Genomic DNA, 21,953 nt, shown 5'->3' with positions numbered 1-21,953 from the left:
GCCGTGCGTTAGACTTAAAAAATGTCATTGATCTTACGTTTAAATAACCCCAGAGACTCTGTGTTCCTTATATCGCTTGGTAAACTGTTCCATAATGTGGCGCCATTGTAGCTAAAGCTTTTTCTGTAATAATTAGTGCGCGGTAGTGGAACATTAAGCTTATTTTCAGAGTCCCTGAGGTCATAAGCAGAGTCACGCCACGTAAACTTTGAATATAGATACCTTGGAGCTAGCCCGTGCAGACATCTAAACATCATGGTGGCTTTATGGATTTCCTGCTGGCGTGCAAGATTTTTCCACCCTAAAAACTCGAGTAGCTCAGTTGCATCAGCATCATAGTTAGAGAATGTCAACACACGGGCTGCTCTATTCTGCAATTTCTGCAGTTTGTCTCGTAGCGTTTTCCCACAGCTACCCCAAACAATGTCACAGTAATCAAAGTGAGGTTTTACTAAAGCTTGGTAGATGAGATGTAAGGTTGATGCTGGGATCAGGTGCCTAATTCGCTTTAGGGCCCCGATACTAGAGGCGATCTTTTTCGTTAGTTTTTCGATGTGACTATGCCAATCGAGTTTATCGTCTATTATTACACCAAGCGATTTTGTAGCTGAAACCTGGCTCACTTGAGTATTGTTCATTCTAATTGTTGGTGAAGCTGTGAGAGTATTCAGTCTCTGCCTCGACCCTATTAGCATGAATTCGGTTTTAGTCATGTTCAACGTGAGTTTGTTCGCTTGTAGCCAGTTGAAGACGTTTTCTAGGTCTTCATTTAGACAAAACTGAACGTTCTCAAGATTGCTTCCCGCATATGTGAGGTGTGTGTCATCGGCATACATTCTCGGTTTACAATTTGATAAGCAATTTGGAAGATCGTTGATATATAATAAGAACAATAATGGACCGAGAATGGTCCCTTGAGGGACGCCGCAAGTCAACGAGTAGCTACTGGATAGCGACCCGTTGACAGAGCATTTTTGTGTTCGGTTTTCCAAATATGACTGAAACCATCTGAAAGATTTTCCATGTATACCATAATAGTTTAGTTTCGATAGAAGGATCTGATGATCAACAGTGTCAAAAGCTTTTTTCAAATCTAGAAAAATGACTCCATTGATTTTCTCGTTATCAATATTATATGCCCAAGAATCTGTCGCTTCCAACAAAGCTGTTACAGTTGAATGATTAGCACGAAACCCTGATTGGTTTTGACATAAAATATCGTGCTCTTCCAAATAGGCATATAACTGTTCATAAACTATCCTTTCAAACACCTTCGCCATTATTGGAATCACCGATATTGGGCGGTAATTGTTAGCATCACCGCGGTCACCTTGTTTATAAAGAGGGGTAATCCTTGCATATCTCCAGTCGTCTGGGAACGTCCCTTGGCTAATAGATTGATTGAAAATATCACATATCGGCACACAAATGAGATCAGCACATTCCCTGATAAGCCTAGCAGATATTTTGTCAAGGCCTGTTGCCTTTGACTTGTCTAGTTTATTTAAAAGTGAAAATACTTTAGTTGGATTGGTGGGTTGGAGCTTAAACCGTTTATCTGTTGCGGTAAGATATCTTTGATAGCTACCACTATCACAATTTATCTCGCTGGCAAGTTTTGGACCAATATTAGCAAAGTGGTTATTGAATTCGTTTGATAGCTCCAACGGATTAGTTATCGTTAATCCGTTCACTTTTAGTGACGCCACTGGCGTTTTCCCAGATTTTCGAGAAGTTAGCTCGTTTATAGTCTGCCAGGTCTTTCGGGAGTCACTGGTTTGCTTATTTAAACTATTTTGGTAATAAGCTTGCTTAGCTGAGCGTATTTGCTTATTGACTATATTTCTTTGTTTCTTAAATAATGCCCAATCGTTAGGATCATTTGTCTTGCCAGCTTTGATTTTTAATATGTCTCTATTATGCATAAGGTCTTTCAATTCAGAGGTAATCCACGGAGAACTCCGTGAACGAACGCGCATCGTTTTCAGTGGGGCATGTTTGTCAGCGATAGCCAGAAATGTACATTTCCATTGCTGCCACATCACGTTTGGGTTGGAAGACTCGTATACATTTTCCCAACATTGAGATAGAATATCATAACGAAACTTTTGGCGATCGAAATTTCGGAAATTTCTGTATGTAATAGAATTATGTCCGTTAGACATCCCATTCAGGGAAATTTTTCTATATACATACACCATGCTATGATCACTTATTCCGATATGACAAACTCCCGAACATGCAATCTTATCCGAGCAGTTGGTATAGATTAAATCAATTAGAGTTGATGAGGTGGGTGTAATCCTCGTCGGTTCAGAGATAAGCTGCTCGAGTCCGTAGACATCAGCAATACTCCTTAATTTGGATGCGTTATTGTCATATCGAGTCGTGATCATGTCACAGTTCATGTCTCCCAGTACAAAAAATTCTACATTTTCACTATCCAATCTCCCAATTAGGGATTCAAAAGGTGAAAAAATGCCAATAGGAGAGTCAGGTGGTCTGTACCAAGTAACAATCACAAAAGATTTTGAATTTGGCTTATGGATTTCCAAGCAAAGATTTTCTAGTGTATCCATGTGTAGGTCATTTCGTACTGTAAAGTTGATTGAAGTTTTTACATAGAAGCATACCCCTCCGCCGCATTTTGTTAGTCTATCGCGGCGAACTATTTCGTATCCCGGAATATGAACTTCTTGATCTCGAATACTCTCGTTCAGTTTCGTTTCATTTATGGAAACAATATCGATATCATTATTTGCTAATATGATTCTTAATTCGTCTATATGAGTAATTAATTGATTAATATTGAGTGATGCCATTCTAAAACCGCGCAAAGGAGGCAATATTGAGACAGATTTTTCGGCCTTTTGGTTGTTTAATTGATCCCGCACGGCATTGACGGACAGCACATTATCTCATTCTAGGTGCGATTTAAAATTATTATAAAACTGCTCATTACCTTTAAAATTTAAGTGCAGTCCACCTTTCTTGAGTCCACTATGAGATATGTTCTTATGATGGATTAATTTCCATCCATTTTGATGGCAGAACTTCTTTAGATGCTTGTTGGCTGTTTTCACTACCTGGTCCAGCTTATCTTTTCTGCATACAAGCTCCGACAGCGTAACTGTAGTATCGCAGGTGCTCTCGATCTGTCTCGCGAGATCCACAATCGATTCCGCAACAGCCTTTGGTTCCCTGGTTTTAAGATCATTAGTTCCAATGTGTAAAATCACTTCATTGGGCGAAGATTCCAGATTTGGCTTGAGATAGTGATTCATGGCCATTGTCGTAGCGCCCGAGAAAGGCTTGACTATAACCCTGTGGCCAACTGCTTTTCCCAGATCTTTTCCAGGTATTCTTGAGATCATCGAATCTCCTATGAGCAGGGTTGTGCGCTCTTTTGGTTGTTTTTCGGGTTCGGATTCTTTTCCTGTCAGGGTGTTATTAGGACCTCCTTTACCTTTCGATTTCTTTCTTTTGTTCTTTGATTTCACAATGAAGCCTTGTTCTTTGTTGGCGCAAGGTGTTGACTCACCCATATTTTGGACAATGGTATGTTCGTTAGAGGTGTTACTCATTGAACGGCATTGAGTAGCTGCTTCTCTGGATACGATTTGCAATGCAAAACTTAAAGAATCGCGTTCTTGGACTAACTTTTTATTCTCTTCCTTCAAAGATAGAATTATCTCCCTAAGTCGAGAATTTTCGGATCTCAGGTCTTCCTCATTAGGTTTCTCTTTTATATGAGCCCATATGTTCAGCACTTCAGATTTCAGACAGTCCAACTCCTCTTGTACTGATTTGGCATTCTTGTTAAACGCCGGAGTAGAAGCTTCTTCATTCACGAGAATAACTGAGTCGTCATCAGCCGGTATCTGGAGTAGCTTCTTCAGTTTGGCTTTCATTGCTTTTGTATCCGGACCTTGGACTTGAAGGGTACCGGTACTGTTAAATAAAACCAGCGTGATTGTCTTCGACTTCAAAGAACTAGACCTTTCAGAGGGACTCGCGGTTGCAGAAACTTCCAAATTTAGGACTTTCGAACAAAATTCCTGAAGTTGTGTTAGGCTCCCTTTCCACTTGAATAGACTTTGTTTGTCGTCCCAATGTAGATATTGGTTTAAGGGAGATGAAGAAGGTTCAGTGGCAACAAATTCGGCGGAATTCGTGGAGCCTTCAGATACACGTCCGCACGCCATCATGTGAGTATCAACTTCGAGTATCAACTTGTAACAGCGCTGATGAAAGTTTGTCTGCACTGAGCAACAACACCGCTAATAAATGTTGAGCTTCTTTTCTGTTGGTTTTAACTCTTATATTTGGTGACAGAGAGTTCAAACGTGAAAGCAATCTTTGAAATGAGGTTCTCAATGTGGTAAACCGTTCGCCGTAAAACGACAAAAGAATTTGCCGTTGGGTGTAGAAAAAATAGCCATAAAAAATTTTTTGTTTATCATAACGGAAAGAAATTAACTGTTAGCCATAATATGCCTGAAATTCCAACCTATAGCCGTAAAAGCCGCCACCCCACTTATTGGACCTTTTTAAACCTGCTGACGATTTGTTCTTTCAGCGATCCAAATGATTTAACTGAGACTCACTATAATTTTTTTTCATTTTGTTCTTCACTCGCGTGACTCTTGCTATTTGCATTAATCGTTCTTTTACAGGTTTTTATTTCAATTTCTTGCTTTTGAATTCTGAAGTCACGCGAATAACGCATCAAACTCGGCACGTGCCACTTGTTTTAATCAGTGATTGGAATGCAAGAGATCCTAAACCGCCTCCCAGGTAGCTCAATGGATAGAGCGCTGGACTGTTGTGCGGGAGGTCGAGGGTTCGTGCCCTGGCCGGACCAACACTCAAGGTCTTAAAATAACTGAGAAGAATATGCTTCCTTTCTGTAACATCAAGAAATGGTTAGATATTCTAGTTTTCTTGGATAGGGACGAATAAATGGAGGTCCCGTCTCCTGCAGTGTTAGGGGTAGGAGACGTTAATTTCCCACGCACGAGTATACTGTGTGATGGATGTCCTCCCCTGGGCTGGGTTAGGTGGGTGCTTACAGGGCCGTTCTGAAAACCACTTCTGTGAGAACGCACCCTGTCTAAAGATTATTATCTATCTATTCTCAGAAAAAGTGGGGAAAATTTTCCGTCGTAAAGTTTGACGCGAACAAAGATTTGTAAGCAAAATAAGCTGGTTTTTGCCATCCTTAAACCTTCACCTCCAAGACCTCATAAGCATTTCTCCCTTCTTAGTCGAATACATTTCCTCAAAAAAAGTGTAGAGAATTTGATGTTGGGTCAAGATGTCTTTCTTACCGCTGATCAGTTTATATATTCTCATCACCTGTTTGCATGATAATGTTTCGATATTAAAGAGGAGATGCTATTTGTAAATTAACTCTAACAGTTGGAGGGTTAAATATGACGCAAGGCAAATCAATTTTTAAGAGCAAAATATTATGATGTAAACAGTACGCGCTCCAATACTTTTCTGTGTATTTTGTATGAAAAGAGTGAAGCGGTGATATTTATTTACCGATATTTATTTCCCAATCAATCAATACCAATCAATCAGTGCAAATCCTTAATTTGTAATAAAACTATTTGATATATAGCTGACACGTGAGCAAGATGAAGCGAAATATTAGTTCTGATTCGCAAGCTGGAACCATTTTTCCCGCTCGGGATCGCCCTCTTTGTTCCTGAGTAAGAAAAAAAATTGTGTGGAACAGCCTTACAAAGTTTATTATTTTTTGACAATGTCGGCGATGGAGTTGCAAAGGCGGTAGAGGTCAGAACGATGAAAAAAAAAACCATTCTCGTAGGTTTAATGTGCTACAAACACAGTTGGCTCTCTATGATAAAGAAATTATTCTTTATTTGAAACTGTAAAGTGGAATTTTTTTGTTGTATAACAAATCATTTATCGGCCAAGCCTGTTAGGCCAAGAAGGGCTGGATATTAGCATCTTTGCCGTTCTTTATGGACCACCACTTAGTCTCGACCATTACAAACGCAAAGAAAAAGAACTCGCCGAATACCCAGCCTTCTTCACCTCACCCTTGGACAAGAACACACATTTATTTGCATTCAGTATTGACAGGATAAGATTTTCTTTCAGTTTCCAACCTCAGGTTTTACTCAAACGACCAGGAAACTGAACGAGGCACGTGTTTGTTTATAAAGGTGAGCCGTCTTTCTCTTATAGTTCTATGGCTTCCGACCATTATTTTCACTTTTCTTGAGAGAAATCACGTTTTTATTCTGTCAGAAAATATAAGAAACATTTAACAGGTTTCACTGTCTGCCCAAAATCAGCCCATGTGGTGGTCAAAAAATAATACTAAAATTTTCTGTGACGGATATCAAATACTCAACTCAATGAATCCAAAAGCGAAGTTTTAAATCCGAGAGGCTTTTAATACAGTTTATCTCAATTGCGCGCAGATGAAACATCAGCAAAAGGCATGGGAGAGAGGGGGGAGTACGCAGTGTTAATATGAACCAGTTTGAAATTGTTTATTTATCGTTTTGCCATCAAAAAGAAGGTGGAGGATTTTGGAGATCATATCATTTTTAGAGGGGGAACGGTGAAGGATCAGACAATTACTTGTCTCTGTGAGGGGGGGTTAAGAAGGGTTCTGAGGAAGCACAGCACATACCCAAACAAAATTAACCTAAGCACCCCTCCCCCCATAGGTTGGGACTAAAAGTTACATGTTTTCGTAAATGTTTCGTCACAATTTGTCCAGAATCAGTGTTGTTTATGTACAATTCATGATCATTAGCTATGGAAAAACGAAGAGAGAAAAGTAATGTTGCACTCGCACTAACAAGCATTCGTGGAAAGTGAGCACTGTCTAAACTTTTGCAGAGAGATAGCTACCAAGAGTCATCATCTAATTTAGTTATTTAAGTTTTCTGTATTTTAACCTGTTGATTTTTTTTCCATTTCAAGGAAGTATTTGGTAAAACAAAAAGTAGTACGTGATGACTAACACGAGTGAAATCCTACAGAAGATCAGGATAGGTTTAGACGTTGCCACCTATCTTCTAAACACTGATCGGGGTATACAAGCCGCTCATTTGTGTTATGAATGTTTAGTCTTACTCAACTACCTAGGCTTTGATATGAACGGCCTGGATGTCTCTGAGGTAATATTCAATGCGTACTACGCAATCTCCGGTTACACAAACGCAGTACAATGCACCAACAAACTTATCGCCATGTTCCACAATGCTGGAAAATCAATGATTAAACTGGGAGACAAATATCAAAGACGAAGTAGGCTTGCAGAAGCCAAGGAACTTTTTGAAGGCGCACTTGCCATCGCAAAATCAATTGGCTACAGAAATGGAGAATCAGTGACTTGTGGATGGCTAGGACATGTGTTTCAATCAATCGGTGAATATCAGAAGGCTACAGAATATCAAGAGAAAGCTCTTGCTATCGCAACAGAAATTGGCAACAGGGAGGGAGAAGGGTCATGTAATGGGAACCTTGGAAATGTGTTTGAGTCACTCGGTGAATATCAGAAGGCTAAAGAATATTACGAGAAAGCTCTTGCTATCGCAACAGAAATTGGCAACAGGAAAGGAGAATGGACATGGTATGGGAACCTTGGAAATGTGTTTCAATCACTCGGTGAATATCAGAAGGCTAAAGAATATCACGAGAAAGCTCTTGCTATCGCAACAAAAATTGGCGACAGGAAGGGAGAAGGGACATGTAATGGGAACCTTGGAAATGTGTTTAAGTCACTCGGTGAATATCAGAAGGCTAAAGAATATTACGAGAAAGCTCTTGCTATCGCAACAGAAATTGGCAACAGGAAAGGAGAATGGACATGGTATGGGAACCTTGGAAACGTGTTTCAATCACTCGGTGAATATCAGAAGGCTAAAGAATATCACGAGAAAGCTCTTGCTATCGCAACAAAAATTGGCGACAGGAAGGGAGAAGGGACATGTAATGGGAACCTTGGAAATGTGTTTAAGTCACTGGGTGAATATCAGAAGGCTAAAGAATATCACGAGAAAGCTCTTGCTATCGCAACAGAAATTGGCGACAGGCAAGGACAAGGGACATTATATGGGAACCTTGGAACTGTGTTTCAATCACTCGGTGAATATCAGAAGGCTAAAGAATATCACGAGAAAGCTCTTGCTATCGCAACAGAAATTGGCGACAGGCAAGGACAAGGGACATTGTATGGGAACCTTGGAACTGTGTTTCAATCACTCGGTGAATATCAGAAGGCTAAAGAATATCACGAGAAAGCTCTTGCTATCGCAACAGAAATTGGCGACAGGCAAGGACAAGGGACATTGTATGGGAACCTTGGAACTGTGTTTCAATCACTCGGTGAATATCAGAAGGCTAAAGAATATCACGAGAAAGCTCTTGCTATCGCAACAGAAATTGGCGACAGGCAAGGACAAGGGAGATGGTATGGGAATCTTGGAACTGTGTTTCAATCACTCGGTGAATATCAGAAGGCTAAAGAATATCACGAGAAAGCTCTTGCTATCGCAACAGAAATTGGCGACAGGGAAGGAGAAGGGACAAGGTATGGGAGCCTTGGAACTGTGTTTCAATCACTCGGTGATTATCAGAAGGCTAAAGAATATCACGAGAAAGCTCTTGCTATCGCAACAGAAATTGGCGACAGGCAAGGAGAAGGGACAACGTATGGGAACCTTGGAAATGTGTTTCAATCACTCGGTGATTATCAGAAGGCTAAAGAATATCACGAGAAAGCTCTTGCTATCGCAACAGAAATTGGCGACAGGGAAGGAGAAGGGACATGGTATGGGAACCTTGGAAATGTGTTTCAATCACTCGGTGATTATCAGAAGGCTAAAGAATATCGCGAGAAAGCTCTTGCTATCGCAACAGAAATTGGCGACAGGCAAGGACAAGGGACAAGGTATGGGAACCTTGGAAGTGTCTTTAAATCACTCGGTGAATATCAGAAGGCTAAAGAATATAACGAGAAAGCTCTTGCTATTGCAACAGAAACTGGCGACAGGGAAGGAGAAGGAGCAATGCATGGGACACTTGGCCATGTGTTTCTATCACTTGGTAAAAATAAGCAGGCTAAGGAACATCTTGACAAAGCACTCGCCATCAGTATAGAAATTGGCGATAGAGAGTGCGAAGGATACTGCTACTCAGGCCTGGCAAGTCTGTCCAATTTGTTTCATGACTACCAGAAGGCTACAGAGCTTTTCGAAAAAGAACTTGCTATCAACATCAATACTGGCGATAGAGAAAAGCAAGGTCAAACCTACCTAAGTCTTGGGCAGGTGTCTCTATCACTTGGCAATATTGACGAATCCGAAAAATACTTTGAGAAAGCGCACTTGATGAGCAGTGAAATTGGAGACAATATGACTCACTTTAGGAGCCTTCTCAACATCACTGTCTTAAAGATATCGCAATCAAAGCTAGAAGAGGCAATGCTGCGTCTTCTTCAAAGTATTGAAATTTATGAAAAGTTGCGAAGTTTTCACAAAAGTGATGAATTTAAAACATGTCTCTTAGAAAAGTACGGTAATTTCCCATACAGGCTGCTCAGTCAAATGCTACGCGACGCCGGAAACCTGCGAGACTCTCTTAATGTGGAGGAGCTAAGACGCGCAAGAGGTCTCGCAGAATTAATGGCGGATAAACTCTTAGTTGGAAGCCACATCCCAACTGATTCAACATGTCGGCCTGGGATCGAAAGCATAGTGAGTCAAGAGGGCGATTGCGCTGTTTTGTACATTTCATATTGCGAACGACATGTTCATCTGCGGGTTTTAAAAGCAAATGGAGACATTCACCATCGAAAGAGCCCCGAAATGAATATCGACACCCTTATAGCTGCATCCGTTTGCGATGTGGAGGATATTTTTAGAAATAGTGCCAAAAGCTTCGGAATTTTACATAATGAGAATTACGAAGATCGATCTTTTGGTGACGATACCTCCATGTCTCCTCAAGAAGAGAGCCGAGAAACCTCCCCAGGAGACGAAATCATACGAAACGAAATGATTCTTCAATTGTGTTATGACCAGATCATCGCTCCTGTAAAAGATATACTTCTAGAGCCTGAAATCATCATCGTGCCTGAGAAGTGTTCATACCGAGTCCCTTTTGCTGCCTTACGGGATGAGCCAGCGGGAAAGTATTTTTCAGAAACCCACAGAATCCGCATCGTCCCCTCTCTGACGACTCTGGGGATCATTCAGGAATGTCCGGGGGACTATCACAGTCAGTCCGGTGTACTGGTAGTGGGTGATCCTTTGGCTGGCGAAGTGCATTATAAAGGAGGTACCCTGAAATTGACACCATTGTTGGGTGCACGAAAGGAAGCTGAGATGGTTGGCCGACTCCTGGGTGTTCAGCCTTTGTTAGGAGAGCACGCAACAAAGCAGGCGGTACTTCACGCACTTGATTCAGTGAGCTTGATACATCTTGCCGCTCATGGTCATGCTGAGAGAGGAGAGATTGCCCTGTCCCCTAATTGCACCTCTAAAAGTATTCCACAAGAAGAAGACTACCTTTTGACAATGTCCGACATTTCAAAGGTGAAGCTGCGAGCTAAACTGGTCGTACTTAGCTGTTGTCACAGTGGGCGTGGAACGTTTAAACAAGAGGGAGTCATTGGAATCGCTCGGGCGTTCCTAGCATCTGGTGCACGTTCAGTGTTGGTGGCATCGTGGGCCATAGAAGACAAAGCAACAGAGGTACTCATGAAACTTTTATACAAACACCTGGCTGCTGGAGAAAGTGCCAGTGAATCTCTTCACCAGGCCATCAAATGGTTGAGAGGTAACGGCTTCACCGAACCTGCCCAATGGGCTCCGTTTGTGCTGATGGGAGACAACGTGACATTCGACTTGAAAAAAATAAGGTAAGCTTGTTTTTGAGTAATTTTGTGTACTCGACATAACCCATTTAAGCTTGTGAAAATAAACAGGAGCCTGCCTTCATCTTTAATTAGAAAAACGTCTGCAACTATGAGGTTTTATTTCATGACGGCACATGTTGACGGTTTTTTTAGCCCTTTAACCGCTAGAAGTGATTAACATGTAACTTCTCCCTATAATATCCATACATTATCCAGCAAACAAGTAATTACTTATCAGGTACAAGTTGTTCATGATCTAACACCAAATTCTCATCACGAATTTACAAGAAAAGGTGCAGCAACTAGAGGGGAGAATTGAAAATCAGATCTTGCGAGTTAAAGGGTCAATAAAAACAGGTTAAGATTCGGTGTAGTTTCTTAAGTCTGCAAGATGTTTACAATTATGCCATTGGTGTAAAGATTGACAGGACAATGACCACAATCTGAGCGAAAATATAATAAATACATAATGAATAAATTAATCGATAAATCAGTGAATACGGTGAGGAAGCTAACTTTTATGTCTATAACATGTCTAATGACAACAACTGGGAGATTATGTAAACGTAAAAAAAAAGTATTACACATCATTCTTAACTCAAAAGTTTTGTTTTAGGCAAAAAGACCTGACGAAGGACGAAAGTGACGGGGACAAGAAACAGAGTAGCGACTGATCCTTGACTCTCCCTCCCCTCCTGTTTACTGGAAGGAAAACTGGTATTTTTTTACTCAAAAGCTTTTTACTTTTTCACTGCCCTTGTGGGTGCTTTTTTTTACACGGCCCAGCTGTCCAGCAAGCGATGTCATTCGCCCAAAAGTTGTATTATGTTTGCCGAGGAGGAACAAAAATGAACAGATAATTGAAAAATCAAAAAATAGAAAATGTTGAGTAAATTTTCCACGATGCGAAAATTATGGCACTGTTCTTTAAATTTGAGATTACAAAAAATCATTAACCTTTTTATTTTTTTAGGATATGATTTTAAATTTTACCCTCCAGCTGCCATAATTTTCTCTTTAAATTGATAAGGAGAACCAGCTCGGTAGTACGTAAGAAAAAAAAAAAAAAGAAGTCACTCTTAGATTGATAGGTGTGTATTCTGAACTGCCATTAGATACATAATGTGTTGATACTTTTTTATGAAGAGTTCATATGTAAATCACTTCAAGGAGTGGACGGGCGAAGGACGCAGGCGAAGTTATCTGGGCCGGAATGTTCAAAGCTGGTTTAAGATAACCCTGGGTTAGCGTAATCATATTTGATTTCCGATCTGAAAGCTTTAAAAGAAAGTTCAGTTCAACTGTTTTTGTCTACAATTTGATGATCGGATGCTCTAAAAAGAATACGGAAAATTATCACCGAAAGGTTCTTGAATGATGAAATAGGGAAACCTGCATTAAAATTTAACGCTGGGTTAGTGCTAATCGGCCTTCAAACAACTGGACCCTGTTAATTTCTGGAACCTAAACTGTAATATAATAATAACAATAATAATGGTTTTGGCGATAGAGTGCTTTTGAATTGAGTGTTGTAAAACTGAAAAAAAGGAATCACAACGGCCAATCAGAAGAAAGGAAAATACCTTTGAGAGAACTCAAATTAAAAACCGACTAATCATTCCAAAACGCGGGAAAAAGCGGGCGACCAAGTCGTAATTGTTTTTAGTTTAGCGCCTGATTGGTTGAGAGATTGGCGAGAGTTTTATCGACCAATCACAAAGCGAAGTAAGGCAAAAGCAGATCTAGAGCCAGCTAGGATTACTTTCGACACTCAACTGAACATTGCTCTATCACATTATCATTATCCTTAAAATTTATTTCTCAGCTTTGAGACTCGCTGGAAGAGAGTCCCAAGCTGATGTTGTTGTTGTCTATGTCTTTCTTCTGCTATGGGGTCTTACAACCAAAACGTTATTACTTTTTTTTGTTCTTGGAGTTTATTATACTACATCTAGACGATGGCTGTGATGGAAACCGGATTTCTAGGTTAAAAACACTCCGTCGAGGTAATTATTTTGGCTTCCAATCGTGCGACCTGAATTAGGAATCAAGTTTCTCGAATTTGCAAAAATGTTAGCCACACTTTGAAGGCATAAGTTCATATATTGAACCTCAACTTAACAAGTTGTAATAATAGTTATGATAATAATGATAACAATCTTAAAAGCGATGGAGTGTCGTAAAACCAAAACCGAAGTAGTCACAAGAAAATACCTTTAAGAGACTTCAGAGCAAAACCGACCAAACTACTTAGACTGCCGGAAAACGCGGGCGACCAAATCATGAATGTGTTTTACTTTTGTATCTAATTGGTTAAGAGATTGGTGCGAGTTTTCTGAGCCAATCAGAGAGCGGAAGTAAAGCAAAACAAAGCAATTCCGGATTTACTTTCGATACTCCAATGAAAATTGCTCCGATAGTGATCATAAATGAAACAAATAACAACGAAAAAAGGCAATAGATTTGATTTTAAGCCTCACAGATTAAACAGAGCCGAAATAGTTTATCCAATTAATGATCATGATGAAAAGTAAAGAACCCAGAAGGGCGAATCTCTGGAAGATTTTAGGAGAAATTGAGGTATCAAGTGTAGCTTGACGTTTTCATTGAAGATCGTTGTAAGGGATACGAATTCTAAACCATTTCTTTCAATGCAATCGGTGGAGGAATTCTCTTAATTCTCTCACAGTACCAAAACCTCGTTCTGAAGTCATCACTGCACGAGACAAACGCTGCTCCTGTTGGGGAGTGGGTGCTACTGAGAATGTGGTTGTTGTGACCTATGTCTTTTCATCTGATATAAGGTCTTACAACCATAAATTTGGTTGTATTTTTGCTCTTGGAATTCATTTTACGGCAATTATTAATGATGTCTAAACAATACAGTGATGGAAACCGGATTTCTAAGTTATAAACACACTTCGTAGAGATGATTTTGACTTTTACTATGAATCTTGAACTATCAATCAGTTTTTCAATTTTGTCAAAATGTTACCCACACTTTGAAAACATAGGTTTATTTCTTGAACCTCTACTTAAATAGTTGAAATATGAGTAACGATAATAGTAATAATAATAATAATAATATTAATAATAATAATTGCAAAAGTAATGGTAAGAGTGTCATAAAACCAAAACCGAAGTTTTCGAACTGTAAAAAGACGAATCTTGGCCATTGATCACAGATAAAGATATTGGTTTCTTACGTTTAGACTGCGAGCAGCCCCCACTTTGGGCGAAGTCTGTTGCGCGAGTGAAAAAAAGCTTTACATCTCCCCCTGCGTGCTAGAATTAATTTTTTTTCGCTGAGTTTTTTTTTTTACTCGCACGACGGACTTTACTGAAAATGAGGGACCACTGGTAGTCTACTCACTTTGAGAAATAGAGGTTTCCCAAGCTTTTTTATATCATTTTCTTAATAAGTAGGAGCTCCTGTGATCAGATATTTCGTCAAGATTTTAGAAAAGTTAAATGTAAGCTAAAAGTATATTTTTTCAATGTCTCCGGTTTCTGGATCTGAAAAATAACTTTGAAATAAATTTTTTGCCCTGACTACTTTGTTATTCGCGTGCGGCCTGCTTAAACTGGGATTGTTCAGTGAATTTCCATTGTTCTTGCCTCGGCTTATGAAAGTGAAATTTCAGCCTACTCCTCCTCCTGTTCTTATCCTTTACACCTCTGCATTAATATCTATATTCTCCACACTGATCTCTGTACATTTCCTATGATAACCACAAGGAGAATTTGTTTGACCATCAGGAGTTTCTTACAGTAGATTGGTGATCATTTCCATGATTCTCATAACCTTTACATTTGATTTAAGGGTGATATTGTAAGGAACCCAATTTCTATGATACCCGCCTCATTAGCAGTTAGTAAGTAGTCAATTTTCTATAGTCCTCCCTTTATACTCTATTGGCGACGACTGATCCCCCCGCCCCGCCCCCCTTTCTGTTTCCCCTGAAAACCATATGATCCCCTAAAAATCCCTCCCGCCCTCCCTTCCCCCTCAGATGATAAAAAATGACTGAACCCTTAGTAGTTGACCTGACAGGTGACAATATTTTCCTAACTGTCTCCACCCTCAAAAAATATGACTAACTTAGGTAATTGCATGGTTGCATGGGGGGTTCCAGATTACTATGTATGTCGCTCTCATACCATCGTTGGCTTCTATGTTGAGGTTAGAGACAAAACTAAATTATTCAACCATCTATCCTCTCATATTTGACCCATCATTTCACTCTTCGCACTATGAACACGATGTCGTGTTTAGACAACAATAACTGACCCAAGGTTGCGGTTTCTCATCGAGGTGGATACACGTGTATACTAAGTAGTCATTTGTCCCACGATGCAGTTACATTTGATATCGATCGCGATGTGTTGACTGCATACTGCTAGTCCACATCAGGCAATACAGCCGACTGTCCCTCTTGACATTGTTAGTGTGAAGTTATTATGTGGATCGCTTTATAAGATCCCTTTTTAAGATATGTCAGACAATTTTACATGCACTTCAGATACAGTTGTATTCACCTCCATGACTGGCCGCAGACGTTTTTCCTATGACTAAATCCGTAAGCGAAAATATCTGCAAATGTCACATGCAAACCTTAGGCGTGTGCGATTGCATACTAGGGCCCTCAATCGCCTGTATCAACTTATCAGGGTACAGTTTTACCGCGAGAACCTTCATTCCCTCCATGGTCCTTGACGTTATACATGGATGAGTAGTATTATTTTTCAATTTGGCGGATTCCCAATGGTGTATCTCTGCGGGAGTAGGAACTGCGGAAAAAACTACATGGACGTTTCTTTTCTGCATCTGCAGGAACTGTCAAATGAACTTCGTAGTTTCATCGCGCTTCTTGTCGAAAATGTCGCTCACAACCTTCGATTCGACTGCTTGTTTGAGCTTGGGGGAACTTGGCCAAACTATGATCGATGGCCTTTTGGATGATGTATTGTAAGGATTGTTCGACATCCTGCACAAGCTTTTCTGATATTGGTAGTAACTGATCGACTGGACTCGGAACTGTCTCACCCACGACCGTTTTCCCAACTGCTTTACAAACTACCAAAAAAGCGGTCAGGAAATTTTCGGAATTTGAATAGGACAGTTAATTCTTAATAAGATTGACTTCAGGGAAGCATCAAAATAAATCAAATGCTATTTATAACAAAGACTGTTTTCAGGAAGAAAAAAATACAAACAAACAAAACAAAACAAGTTTTTTCTCTTAGTTTGTCGTGAAGTCGTGAAAGATTACACAAAAATGTTTTACCAGAATATTCTTCGTACAGAAGCCTCTGAAGCAACTGACTGTTTTCACTGCTATCTCCAAGAGGAGCTGCTACACCCTCCAATTTCATCTGCTTCTTACGAATCTCATCGTCACTTCGCATCGCCAGAGGATCCACCTGGAAAACAAATACATGTCTCAGTTCAATCTCAACTGTTTTCTGGACGCTGGTTCATTTGGGGGAAAAAGGAAAAGATATCTTTTAACTCCCACACCTTATTTTTCGTCTGAATTACAATTTGGTATAAGTTTGTTACCTGTTATCTTATCTAAAGATCAAAACGCCAATCATGTAAAACATTTTATAAATACTATTTGTGAAAAAGATATTCACGAATCATTCATTACAATAGTCATGGGACAACTTTCACCCACTTCAAGCTGGCTCGGGTCTGTATATCAATCAATCACAGAAGACACAAGAATGTAATAACAAAATCAGTCACACTTTTAGGCTGCGCCCGTCATCTGTGATCTATTTCTGAACAGTCTCGGTATTTATTTTTTGGGTATATCTTGTCTTACCTTGAAAACATCTTCATGAAATGAATCGAACAACTTCCTCGCGCTTTCGCCACCGGTAATTTCATCAGAACACTGTTGTTGAATAGAAACGATTCAAATTTTGTTATTACATTTTGTTTCAGTTTCATGGTGACTTCGCCCTTTCTGTCACTCGTGTCTGGTACTTCACTGTCCTCTAGTTCTTTAAGTATTTTATCCACCTGTTTGGATGGAAAAGTAATTGTCGGTAAATTCTAATATAAAAGATGAGGCTACTCAAATGGCGTCATAGTTCATGTTACCTACTTCAGAATGAAAACGGTATTTCATGTTATAAATCATGACTTGCTATGTGACAATATCAACAGCGTGACACAGCTCACGATACCCCGGATGTATTAGAAATATTCAGTTCACATTGTGCAATATCTAAGTTCTCTTTGATTAAAACTCCACTTTGAAGCCACCATACTGTTTAAATCTTGTTACATGCTATGTAATTCAATTGGCCTTCGCAATTGTTCAAAAGAACCCCAGTTTTTTAGGACCTCTATGTAAACCACTATTGTGATGGAGCTTCCTAAAAGATTGTTATTATTATGTTTAAGTCTGTCAAGTAAGCAGACTGACATGCAAAAAAACCAATTTTTGTGCTTCCAGAAGACTATATGGACAAGACTGTCCATGAAGGCGTACGAGTTTAAACATGACAACCAATAAAAGGGAAAACCGGCGCTTTTCTGCTGATCAAGTATCTTAAAACCGATGAACAACACAGTTAATTAAACAAAATATCATTTCAGAGAGAGCCAGCGAGAGGGCAGCACGAGATTTTAGGCATGATCCACTGAAATCATCGAAACATTTCATTTCTTGCAGGACACATCCTTACCTCTTGTTTTAGCGTCTTCATTTGTGTTACCAGATCAGGAATCTCTTTGATCATCTTCTCCGCCAGTAAAGAGATCATAGTGTCCATGAGTCGATCAATTCCAGACATGTTGAATGTCCTTGTACTGAGGATGCCGTGCAAACCATTCCTTCTCTTTGACTTGTGTCGTTTCAGCGTCCCAGTACCTCTCAGCTGGATCTGTGTCATCTTTCCCTGTATGTTATATTCATCAGAAAAGTAGGCTATGTTTGGCATAAAGGCTGATAGTTTCGAAAAAAACTGTTTGGGGCTGCGTCGGTGGGAGTAACGAAATAACTTGGATATATCAACAAAGTTGAAGTGGTAAATTGGCCACCGTAACCGGATTACAATAGCTGACGTTTCGAGCGTTAGCCCTTCGTCGGAGCGAATAGAGGAATTGTGGGTTGTGTGTGCTTTTAAAGGCAGAGAATGGAGCTACGTTATTGGTGGGAACATGGCAACGAGAAAAACAAGAATAAATTAGTGGAATGAAAAGCGTTCGTTGATCCCTGTGGGATTTAGACTGCCGGTTTGAAAGATGAAGATGATGGCAGTCTAAATCCCACGGGGATCAACGAACGCTTTTCATTCCACTAATTTATTCTTGTTTTTCTCGTTGCCATGTTCGTAGCTCCATTCTCTGCCTTTAAAAGCACACACAACCCACAATTCCTCTATTCGCTCCGACGAAGGGCTAACGCTGGAAACGTCAGATTTTGTAATCGTTACGGTGGCCAATTTACCACTTCAACTTTGTTGATATATCCAAGTTATTATGGTTGGCATAATCCACCTACGTCATTTTCGAATCGTATTACACCTAAGTCCTAGAACTTCACTGATACAGGAAAAGCATCACCTGAAACGAATTCCCTTTCCACACTTTCTTTAGAGAGTCTGGATGAGGTTAACTGACAACTGACAAATGGCCAGAATTTTAACTGACAACTGACAAATCGCTGAAAATCTAACTGACAACTGACATTTGTCGTGGGCTTTTACTGATAGCTTACAAAAGACCGGATCGCCCTAAATATCCTAAAAACTGGATATAAAATAACGACAGATGATATATTTTTTCCAATAAAAGTAGGTTTTTTATTACATATAGTAGGAGTACGCCAGAGTGTCATATTTCGTTAATAATCACCGCATGGACCATCCACATCATGGTCATGATGTCACATATCGGGTCTATGATCTTTGATACCCAATTCGATCGTCATCTTTCGCGATGGCCATCAGTGCTGGTATATTAAAAGCTATTGTAAGCTTTTATCGAATTGATTCGGAAACGCCATTTGAGCGTCACAGAAGCCGCATTCCCATCAATGATGTAAACACCGTACTATTGCTGAAAAAGCACCTTATTTCGTTCCCTGGTCTAACAGAATTCAGTGTCCAATAAATATGGCCTAGGATATTTTGATGTTGAACTTTCAACCCACATGTCTCGAGTTTTCTCAAGCTTAGAAGTTGAACTCAGTACTTCTAAAGAACAACTCGGGGTCTTAAGCTTGTAAAGAAATCAAAAGACTTTGAATTTGAAGAAAGGCTAGGATAGCGTTCATTGACTCAGGAGACTCTGTCCTTCTGAGAAAAGCGTTAAAACCTTGATGGGCTCTAGTCAGAAAGCAGCAAGTGATGGAACGGATGAAACGTGTTCTTATACGCAAGTTCGTGGCATCTGTTCTACGGAGAAGACTTTATTCGTATCGAATGTTGCTACAGGTTTCTTTAAACTAGTATCGGGACTTACTGGTACTGTGTCGTTCTTACAGTCCTTGAAAGTCTCTGGAACAGTTTTGGTCTCAGAACCCAAAGCATAGAGAAAGCACAAATGTCTCTTCAAGATACCGCAGACGAAGTATCGTATGTAAATGTCAACATCGCAAAGACCATTTCTGAGGTGAAACAACGGATAATAGCATAAAGGAAACCACAGCAACCAATGACCTTAAATAAACTTTGTCTAATAAAACTCGAGTCTCACTAAAACTTCTCGAAGGAATGCGCCGCCTGCATAACATTTCAATTAGCAACGATAATCTCCAAGACATTGAATTGTGCACATTACTCACAACAGCTGTGGAGAATCTCCACGCAGTTTCCCATTTTAAGCATGAGACTTTCACCGCTTTGTTCGAAAGACTTTGGGATAATTACCAAGGAGTCGCTGAAGAGAGTAACAAAATGGGTAGCCAAGTATTTTACTCATGAAAAATCCCACTATCCTGTCCCTCAGACCAGCACGGAGTTTGCAAATGTCAATTTTATGCGACCTCTGCCTTCAGAAGAAATCAACCCCGAGACTGAAAGTGTTATGAAAGAATTTGCGGAGAAGTAACGTCCCTCGAGGCAAAGGACAGTTCGGGTGGAAATTAAGAAGGACAAGGAAGGGGCTTTGCCACCGGCCGTCTACACGAAGCAACAAGATTCCACCAAAGTGGACTTGTTAGCCGGGTTAGGGAACGACTTTCAGCCAGTAGGGCTCAGCAGCGACAAAGGAGCCGACTGTATCGTTGAAGTGGAAGTTGCTGAGGTGCAAACATATGCAGACGAATATGACAAAGACTCAGAAGACGACCAATTCGCGCCCATTTTCGCTTGGATTTCTAAGATAAGCTTACTGTAGATATCTCTAATAACCTAATTGGAAAGTAGACAAAGGAACATTCCTTTTCGCCGGATCATTTCATCGGAGTCAATCGCAATCGACGCATTATAAAACAAAACATAAAAACATAATATTGGGCTTGAGGACTCTTCACAAGTTTGTTTTCCGTCTGAAGGTGTTCTTTTTAACATTTTGACCGGCTAAGAGGTTGAAAAGAAATGTTTCAATTTTTGCGCACGGGCGTACAGAAGTTTGTGTGCAGAAGAGTGATAATTTAACTTAAACACCCATAAAACAAAGACTGAAAGTCACTTGGGATATCTTGGAATTACTTTATTCCAGAATTGAGAAAAAGGAGCTCTTACTTCATCAATTTTCGACTTAATGTTTGAATTTATGCTATATGTGCCTTTTTGGCCAGAAATAGGGTCGGAAAGTAATAATTAACTCGCCAAGTTAATTATTAACAGTCATTTAACTGACAACTGACAAATGGCCTAAAATCCAACCGAGAACTGACAAATGGCCGAAATTTTAATTGACAACTGACATTTGTACCCCCCCCCCCCCCATCCAAACCCTCTCTTTAGGCGTGGATAGAAATAAGTTAATTTCTTTGCTTTATCTTATTCCGCCCTTGAATTGTTTAAAAAATAAATCTCGTGCTACACCCTCGATTAATTAGATGCAAAAATATACTAACAGTGACCTGGTCTCTCGTAGTTTCCGAGATTTCACACTTGTTTGCTCTGAGTTCTCCATTACTCACCCCCTGACATTGTCTCTTTCTCTCGTTAAGCGATGTGATTACTTTGGTTTTGGTTGAGCGACCCGCAGTAGAAGAATCGGCTCTGAACAACACATTAGAAGTCAATAATTACTGGTATATGCAATTTTACCAAAACATATCAAAGTGTAACAAACATATATTACCTCGCAGTACAATAAATCGGTTATTATCCAGTGTGAAGCTAGACCCATTCATCGCCACTCTTTTCCCCAAGTCGTCCGATTCCCTCAGCTTGTCAGGCTTGGTAAGTGCACAGATTGTACGGCTCCTAAAATCAGGGGCCTTTTGCATCACAAGATTTATTGCACTGTCACCTGTGGGGTCTCCTACTTCAGACACTATCACGATGATACTGTTAGTGTTCTTCTCGATGTATTCCAGTATTAAATCTTGAGTCACTTGGCTCATGCGTGGATCGTCATTTGCGAAATGAGCGCTGGGAAGGTCGACCAAAGTAAGAGTAGTGAATTCGGGGCCTGGAGAGAGGAAAGAGTTCGAAAATGAAACTATTTGAACTACGAAGGATGTAATTCACTCCTCATCCTATGATGAACTTAAACTTTTGATTGAGCTCTACCTTAAATTAATTCTTGCACTCTTGTTTAAGATTATAATGGCTCTGCACCTGCTTACCTGGCAAATAAGACCTGTAAGAGGTCAGACTCACATAGTTATTGCACAAGAGACAAAATATCAGTTATCACCACCTTCCTGTAGAACCCCTTCCGCGAAGCGTTCCTCTTATCTTTCTGCAATCAATATTTGGAAATCTCTTTGTTTAAATACTAGAAACAGTGAACATCTCAGAAGTTTTAAGAAGAATGCAAGGAACGAACCATTTGTAACTGTATATTTGTACCTAAGTTTAGATTTTGTTCAGTCTTTACATACATACACATACATACATCCTT

At 39.9% G+C, this 21,953-nt stretch overlaps 2 protein-coding genes across 2 annotated transcripts; one reads left to right on the top strand and one right to left on the bottom strand.

The window, feature by feature from the left end:
• Window positions 1-2,858: 2,858 nt before the first annotated feature.
• Window positions 2,859-4,205, bottom strand: LOC148724939 (uncharacterized). Its single transcript, XM_088730744.1, has one exon. It carries the CDS (start codon window positions 4,203-4,205, stop codon window positions 2,919-2,921), a length of 1,287 nt encoding a protein of 428 aa, XP_088586870.1. The 3' UTR covers window positions 2,859-2,918.
• Window positions 4,206-6,980: 2,775 nt separating this feature from the next.
• On the top strand, window positions 6,981-14,464 carry LOC148724938 (uncharacterized). Its single transcript, XM_088730753.1, has 2 exons — window positions 6,981-10,915; window positions 11,529-14,464. The coding sequence occupies exons 1-2, from the start codon at window positions 7,005-7,007 to the stop codon at window positions 11,584-11,586; spliced, it is 3,969 nt and encodes a 1,322-aa protein (XP_088586879.1). The 5' UTR covers window positions 6,981-7,004; the 3' UTR covers window positions 11,587-14,464.
• Window positions 14,465-21,953: the final 7,489 nt, after the last annotated feature.

Source organism: Stylophora pistillata, chromosome 8, assembly GCF_964205215.1.
Source record: "Stylophora pistillata chromosome 8, jaStyPist1.2, whole genome shotgun sequence".
NCBI classification, from domain to species: domain Eukaryota; kingdom Metazoa; phylum Cnidaria; class Anthozoa; order Scleractinia; family Pocilloporidae; genus Stylophora; species Stylophora pistillata.
This window is presented reverse-complemented; position numbering and strand designations above follow the sequence as displayed.